At 43.1% G+C, this 9,021-nt stretch overlaps 1 protein-coding gene across 1 annotated transcript; it reads left to right on the top strand.

Moving 5' to 3' along the window:
• Positions 1-586: 586 nt before the first annotated feature.
• Positions 587-1,885, top strand: LOC132369679 (probable G-protein coupled receptor 45). The gene is given in 1 exon segment (XM_059929355.1): positions 587-1,885. A coding segment is annotated over 1 exon segment (1,299 nt).
• Positions 1,886-9,021: the final 7,136 nt, after the last annotated feature.

Below are 9,021 nucleotides of genomic sequence, written 5' to 3'. Positions count from 1 at the left end.
CTACAGTTACCCAAAGTGTTACCATTAGGGAAAATTGGGGGAATCTTACTGGATTATTTCTGAAAACTGCATGTGACTCCACACTTAACAAATAGCAGCGGCATCAACTACCATTTATTCACTCAACAAAATTTCTGTTGAACATCTTCTCTGCTGGGGACACAGCAAACCACACAGACAAAACCCTGCCCTCATGGAGCTGGCTCTCTACTGGGGGTTGCCTCATCCAAAGCTTCACTGGATCAGGCTGTTTATAATTCAAGTTATAAAATACATGCTGATTATGGAAATGTTGATTACAAATTCTGGTTCCCCACAAGATAGGTCTGATCAGGTTTCCTGGGTTACATGACAAGGCTCGTCGTATTTGTGAAGACCAAGCCTTTTCCCACGTGGTAAATAAGTGAGTCAGCTCCACTCTGATGTTTAAAATACCTGTAAAAGGTAAAAACTGCTCTATTCAACCCATGCTTGGAAGGTCTAATCCCCTTCTCTTTCGTGCTTCTTTGCAACAGGCCAGTGAGAGCGTCCAAGTAGAAAGCTGCGGGCACAGTAGGTTGTCACGGAGATGATGAGACTGTGATTGATGAATCGCAAATCCCAGCCAGTTGCTCCCAAAGAGGGAGGCTCCTCCCAGCCCTTGAAGCGCCCTCCAGATCGAAGACAACCGGGAGGAAGATGCAGCCAGCAGACAGAACGCGGCAGCCCCTGAAGCGCTGAGGCCCCTTCCTCTCCTTTCTGACCCAGCTCCAGGATTTCCTCCATAATGGCCTGTAACCGCTCGTCCATCGAGACCTACGAATACCTGCTGCCCAACGGGAGCCACGTGGCAGACTCCCGGGCACCCCCAACACCTGCGCCCCTCAGGATGTCCCTGGCGGTCCTCATGACGCTGATGATCTTGGTGGGGTTCCTCGGCAACGCCGTGGTCTGCATCATCGTGTACCAGAGGCCGGCCATGCGCTCTGCCATCACCCTGCTGCTGGCCACGCTAGCCTTCTCGGACATCATACTGTCCTTGTGCTGCATGCCCTTCACCGTCGTAACCATCATCACGGTCCGCTGGCACTTCGTGGACTCCTTCTGCAGTCTCTCGGCCGCGCTCTACTGGTTCTTCATCCTGGAGGGTGTGTTCATCCTACTCATCATCAGCGAGGACCGCTTCCTCATCATCGTCCAACACCAGGAAAGGCTGAACCCACGCAGGGCCAAGGTGGTCACCGCCGTGTCCTGGGCGCTGTACTTCTGTGTCTCAGCCCCATTGCTGGGCGGCTGGCCGCTGGTGGAGGTGCCTGCGTGGGCCCCACAATGCATGCTGGGCTACACCGAGTTGCTGGCCGACTGTGCCAAAGTGCTGACGCTGGTGGGGGCCGCCTTCTTTGCGACCTTCGCCATGATGCTCAGCTCCTACCTGGGCATACTGCACACGGTGCGCAAGAACGCCGTGCACGTGCACAACCAGTCCGACAGCCTGGACCTGCAGCTGCCGACCCGCACCAGCCTACGGCGGCTCCAGCAGCAGCAGCAGGTCAGCCTGGACCTGAGCTTCAAAACCAAGGCCTTCACCACCATCCTGATCCTCTTCATGGGCTTCTCGCTGTGCTGGCTGCCGCACTCCGTCTATAGCCTGCTGTCCGTGTTCAGCCGGAGGTTCTACTGCAGACTCTCGTTCTACACCACCAGCTTCTGCGTCCTAGAGCTCAGCTACCTCAAGTCTGTCTTCAACCCCATCGTCTACTGCTGGCGAATCAAGAAGTTCTGCAAGGCCTGTCTGGAGCTGCTGCCCCAGATCGTCCAGATCTTCCCCAAAGTGCCTGAGCAGATCCAGAGGAGAATCCAGCCGAGCACCATCTACGCATACACCGAAAACCAGTACCCTGTGTAGGGGAGGGGCGGTTAGCCCCCCCCCACGCCCCCACTCGGCTTCCTGAGACTTCCGTGCAGTCAGCACTTGGTGGGGCCTCTTAAGTACAAACGGACTTATTTGTTACCAGGTGAGCTGCTGCTCCCAAGTTTGCACCATTAATTATTTTTGTTTCTCGCTGAGGGTCTGATGGAAACTGGACAGTCAAGACAAAAAGGGAAAGGAGTGGGTGATGAAGGAGTTGGGCCAAACCTTAGGGAGGCGAGGGGAACAAGGAGGGAGGTTGGCTGCGGGGCAGGAGGAAGGCTCTGTCTAAAGAGTTCTCTCAAGACCTGCCTCAGAGACACCCATGGTGCCATGTTCTGACATAAGAAACCCAAGTAGGTTCATCGCTAGGTCATCAGTCACTACTGGGCGCCAGCATTCTTCAGAGGCGTTTGTGTCTGTGGCATATGTTGTGGAAACTTGCAAGGTTCTTTACATTGGTCAGATGTGCATTTCGGACGATGCCAAATCACCCTTTCTATAAACCAAAGTCACACGGGAAGCAGAGGACCCCCTGGGCTTCTCAGCTCCCCATGTGACACATGGGAGGCCTTGGTGGATCGAAGCCCAGAGAATGTTTGGGGGCAGCTCAGCTGAAATGATAAGACCACCCCAGTGCACATCCTCAACCCTCCTCCCTGGACCGGCCCATCTGGCCCCTCGCCCTGAAGCCTGTCACCTCCCTGCCTGCCGTGACAGCTCCCGCTCCTTCTCTCTTTCTCAACTTTGGTCCCCAGGCCCCCCTTCTCCTCATTCCATCTGTCCCCATAAGCAGGAACCACACTCCTTTTCCTGTGATTCATCTTTTCAGCAAGTACTTGTAGCGACTTGCTTTCAGTCTCAGAAGTGGTCTGGGGCTTTGTTTACATGTTTCTCTCCACACCCTGTGGCTGACACATCACCCTGTTGCAGGACATTTGGCGGGGGCACAACAAGCCCCTACCTCTGCCAGCCACTGCTGGGCTGCCCCTATTGACCTCTGTGTTCCTCTACCTCACTCAGGGCTGCAGGAGTCTGACTGCTGCCATCTGGGCCCCCTCCAGGCACCTTGGTCCCCCAGCCCAAGCAGGATTGGGATACCAGGAAGGCAGCTGCCTAGAAAGGAAGGGACCCTTCAGCTTGTTCTGTACACCCAGCCTCTAACCCAGGCCCCCCTTTACCGCCGGGAGCTTCTGATGCTGAAGGTGACTTTCCTGAGTTCAGGGCATGCAGTTGAGTCCATGGAGCTCTCTTTACAGTCTCAGATTCTCATGAAAGTCCAACAGTGAGGTGGGCTCCCTGCCCACCAGGTTGTTCAGGACTCAGGCTCCACCCATCTCAGTGTGCATTGTCCCCTGGGGCATCGTCCTCATCTTTGTGGTCAGTCCAGGCCACAGCCAGGTCTGTGTCCTGGCTCCTCAGGAGACAAAAGTGTGGAGGAGGGTGGGATAAGGCACATCTACACTCCCCTGGTCTTTCCTGGTCTTCCATGGTCCAGAGCCCAGTCACATGATCACACCAGCTGCAAAGGAGGCTGGGAGATCACAAGGCAGTTTTGGAGTCTTCCCTCTAGCTTATTAGTGCCAGAGACTTATCAGACAACCAGAGGGCTGGAACTAGCCCCACAACCCCCTGGGCCATGAAGTCAACTGTATCAGGACCTGACTCCACCCTCAGATGGGCTAGCAGCAACACCAGGACACCCCGAGCTATGCAAACAGCCATGCTGGGACTTGGCCCCATGCACAAGCTGGCTGGCAGCCACCACATGAATCAGGGCCTGGCAGCCAACTGGGCCAATGGCCAGCTCCACCTACCAGAGCACCCACAGTAGTCAGTCCTCCCACAAGAGAAGGGCCAATGCAGTTCACATAAGGGACACACCTGGATCATAGCTCTGGTGACCAGAGAGAAGTGTGCTGCTAGGCCACATAAGACATCTCCCACATAAAACCACTTCTCCAAGATCAAGACACTTAACTGAGTTACCTAATACATAGAAATAAACACAGAGAATTAAGCAAAATGAGGAGACAAAAGAATATTTTCCAAAAGGAGGAATAGGACAAAACCTCAGAAGAACTAAAAGAAGTGCAGATAAGCAATTTACTTGATAAAGAGTTCAAGGTAATGATCATAAAGATGCTCGCCAAACCCAAGAGAAGAAAGGATGAACAGAGTGAAAATTTCAACAAAGAGTTAGAAAATTTAAAGAAGAACCAAACAGATCTGATGAATAGAAAAACTGAAATAAAAAATACACTAGAAGGAATCAGCGGTAGATTAGATGATTCAGAAGAACAGATCAGCAAACTTGAAGCATAGTATAAATCACCCATGCTGAATAGAAAAAAAGAAAAAATAATTTTTAAAAGTAAGGATAGTTTAAGGGGCCTCTGGGGCAACACCAAGTGTACTAACATTCACATTATAAAGGTCCCAGAAAGAGAAGAGGTAGAGAAGAGGCAGATAATTTATTTGAAGACATAATAGCTGAAAACTTCCTTAGTCTGGAGAAGAAAACAGAATTCCAGATCCAGGAAGAACAGAGAGTCCCCCTAAAAATGAAACTAAAGAGTTCTACATCAAGACACATCAAAACTAAAATGGCAAAAATTAAAGATAAAGAGAGAATCTTAAAAGCAGCAAGAAAAAACAACTAATTATGTACAAGGGAACTCCCATAAGACTCTCAACTGACTTCTCAGCAGAAACTTTGCAGGCCAGAAGGGAATGATATGATATATTCAAAGTGATGAAAGGAAAACTCCTACAACTAAAAATATTCTACCTAGCAAGGCTATCATTCACATTTGAAAGAGAGAAAATTGTTTTACAGAAAGCAAAAACTAAAAGGCCTCAGCACAGCTAAACCAGCTTTACAGGCAATGTTAAAGGTAATTCTCTAAGCAGAAAAGACCACAGCTAGAAATATAAAAATATGACAGGAACAATAATAGGTAAAGACAAACATACAGTAAACATAGTAGAGGAATGTAGTAAAATTATCTGAATCTACTACCATCTATTAATTATATGTTTTGTGTATTAAAGGGTACACAAAATAAAAAATATGTAAAACATTATGTCAAAAAATTTAACTTTGGGAGAGGGAGAGAAATCCATGGTTGTTAGAATGAACTCAAATTTAAGATTATATCAACTTAAAAGAATCATATATATAGGTATATGTAGATATATATTTGGTATATATGAACCTTATGATAACCACAAACAAAAACCTAGAATAGGTACACACACACACAAAAAGGGGAAAGAATCTAAACATAACATTAGTCATTAAATTACAAAGGAAGACAACAAAACAAGAAAAAAAGGAATAAAAAGAACTACAAAAACAACCAGAAAACAATTAACAAAATGCTAATAAGTACATACCTATACTTACTTTACAATCTCTTTATTTTTTTTTAATTTTTATTGGTGTATAGTTGATTTACAATTTTGTGTTAGTTTCAGGTGTACAACAAAGTGAATCAGTTATACATATGCATATATCCACTTTTTTTAGAATCTTTTCCAATACAGGCCATTACATAATATTAAGTAGAGTTCTCTGTGCTATACAGTGGGCCCTTATTAGTTATATATTTTTTTTGGGGGGGGGAGGTTCTATGTTTATTTATTTTATTTATGGCTGTGCTGGGTCTTCGTTTCTGCACTAGGGCTTTCTCTAGTTGTGGCAAGCAGGGGCCACTCTTCATCACGGTGCGCGGGCCTCTCACTATCGTGGCCTCTCTTGTTGCGGAGCACAGGCTCCAGACGTGCAAGCTCAGTAGTTGTGGCTCACAGGCCCAGTTGCTCTGCGGCATGTGGGATCTTCCCAGACCAGGGCTTGAACCCGTGTCCCCTGCATTGGCAGGCAGATTCTCAACCACTGCACCACCAGGGAAGCCCTAGTTATCTATTTCATGTACAGTAGTGTGTATATGTCAACCCTAATCTTCCAATTCATTCCCCACCCCCCTTATCCCCTGGTAACCATAAGTTTGTTTTCTACATCTGCAACTCTATTTCTGTTTTGTAGATAAGTTCATTTGTACCATTTTTTAAAGATTTCTCATATAAATGATATCATACAATATTTGTCTTTCTCTGTCTGACTTACTTCACTCAGTATGACAATCTGTAGGTCTATCCATGTTGCTGCAAATGGCATTATTTTATTCTTTTTATGGCTGAGTAATATTCCATTTTATACATATACCACAACTTTTTTATCCATTACTCTGTTGATGGACATTTAGGTTGCTTCCATGTCCTAGTTATTGTACATACTGATGCAATGAACATTGGGGTGCATGTATCTTTCCGAATTATGGTTTTCTCCAAATATATGTCAAGGAGTGGGATCACTGGATCATATGGTAGCTCTATTTTTATTTTTTTTAGGAACTGTCATACTATCCTCCATAGTGGCTGTATAATCCCTTTAACTGTCAATGGACTAAATGTTCCAGAAAAAGGAAATAAAGTGACTGAATGAATATTAAAAAAAAAAAAAAGCAAGACCCATAAATATGCTGCCTACAAGACACTCACTTCAGATCCAAAGACACACACAGACTGAAAGTGAGGGGATGGAAAAAGATATTCCATGCAAACAGAAATGAAAGAAAAGCTGGGGGAGCAATACTTATATCAGACAAAGTAGACTTTAAAACAAAGACTAACAGGAAACAAAGAAGGTCATTACATAATGATAAAGGGATCAAACAAACAAGAAGATATAAGAATTGTAAAAATATATACACCCAACCTAGGAGCAACTAAATACATAAAGCAAATATTAGCAAACATAAAGGGAGAAACTGACAGTAATACAAGAAGAGTAGGGGATTTTAATGCCCCACTTACTTCAATGGACAGATTATCCAGATTGAAAATCAATTAGGAAAACACTGGCTTTAAGTCACATATTTTATTAGTTGACATTAATAGGTATATTTGGAACTTTTCATCCAAAAGCAGCAGAATACACATGCTTCTCAAGAGAACATGGAACATTATGCAGGATACATCACATCGCAAAACAAGTCTCAATGAATTTAAGAAGACTGAAAACATGTTAAGCATATTTTCTGATTCAATACATTAAAAGGATTTTACAACATGAGGAAGGTTCAGTATCTCAGTATAAAGAAAACAGTCAGAATGATACACCACATTAATAAATTGAATAATAAAACTCAGATTGTCATCGCGATACCTGCAGAAAAATCTTTTGGCAAAATTCACCATCCATATATAATAAAAAACTCTCAACAAAGTGAGTATAGAAGGAACATACCTCAACATAATAAAGACCGTATATGACAAACCTACAGCCAACATCATACTCAACAGTAAATGCTGAATGCATTTCCTCTAAGGTCAGGAAAAAGACAAGGATGTCCACTTTTACCAGTTTTATTCAACATAGTATTGGAAGTCCTAGCCACAGTAATCAGACAAGAAAAAGAAAAAAAAAATGCACCCAAATTGAAAAGGAAGATGTAAAACAGTCACTATCTGCAGATGACAGGATACTATATGTAGAAACCCTAAAGGTGTCAACAAATAACCATTGGAACTAATAAATAAATTCAGTAAAGTTGTAGGATAAAAAATTCATATACAGAAATATGTTGCAGTTCTATACACTTACAACAGACCATCAGAAGAGAAATTAAGAAAACAATCAAATTTACAGTTGCTTCAAGAAGAATAAAATACCTAGGAATAAATCTAACCAAGGAGGTAAAAGATCTGTACTCAGAAAACTATAAGACATTGATGAAAGAAACTGAAGTTGACACAAACAAATGTATAAATACACTGTGCTCATGGACTGGAAGAATTAATGTTGTTAAAATGACCTTACTACCTAAGGCAATCTACAGCTTCAATGAAATCCCTATAAAATACCAGTGACTATTATCACAGATCTAGAAAAAATGATCTTAAAATTTGTATGGAAGCACAAAAGAACCCTGAATAGCCAGGAAAATCTTGAGAGAGAGGAACAAATCTGGAGGTATTATGCTTCCTGATTTCAAACTATAATATACAGCTACAGTAATCAAAATAGTATGATACTGACACCAAAAAGACATATGGATCAATGGAACAGAATAGAGATTCCAGAAATAAACACATATTTTATGGTCAATTAATCTATGACAAAGTAGGCAAGAATATACAGGCGGGAAAAGATAGACTCTTCAATAAATGACCTTGGGAATACTGGACAGCTACATGTAAAAGAAACAAACTGGATCACTTTCTCACCCCATAAACTCAAAGTGAATTGAAGACTTAATTGTAAAACCTGAAAACTCCTAGAAGGAAACATAAGCAGTACACTCTTCGACATTTGTTTTAACAATACTTTCTTGGGTCTGTCTCTTCTGGCAAGGAAAGCAAAAGCAAAAATAAACAAATTGGACTTCATCAAACTAAAAAGCTTTCCCACAGTGAAGTAAACTATCAACAAAATGAAAATGCCCCCTACTGAATGGGAGAAGACATTTACAAACAATATACCTTATAAGGGGATAATATCCAAAATATAGAAAGGACTCATACAGCTCAAAATCAAAAATCTCATTAAACGGGGTGGAGGACATGAATAGATATGTTTCCAAACAAGACACACAGATGGCCAACAGACATTTGAAAATATGCTCAACTCACTAATCATAAGGGAAATGAAAAACTACAATGTGATACTACCTCTCACCTGTCAGAATGGCTGTCATCAAAAAGTCAATAAATAGTGAGTGTTGGCAGAATGTGGAGAAAAGGAAGAACCCTCAAGAACTGTTGGTGGGATTGTAATTTGGTTCAACAGCTCTAGAAAACAATATAGATGTTTCTCAAAAACTAAGAAGAGAACTGCCATATGATCCAGCAATTGCACTTCTGGATATTTACTTGAAAAACAAAAACACTAATTTGAAAAGACATATGCACTCCAATGTTCACTGCAGAATTATTTGCAATATCCAAGATATGTAAGCAACCTTTTTATCCATTGATAGGCAAATGGATGCATACAATGGAATATTACTTAGTTATAAAAAGTATGAAATCCTGCCATTTGCAACAACATGGAGGGACCTAGAGGGTAT

The sequence above is a fragment of the Balaenoptera ricei genome, chromosome 8 (genome assembly GCF_028023285.1).
Source record: "Balaenoptera ricei isolate mBalRic1 chromosome 8, mBalRic1.hap2, whole genome shotgun sequence".
NCBI lineage: Eukaryota > Metazoa > Chordata > Mammalia > Artiodactyla > Balaenopteridae > Balaenoptera > Balaenoptera ricei.
Note: the sequence above shows the minus strand (reverse complement) of the source record. Positions and strands in the feature narration are given on the sequence as shown.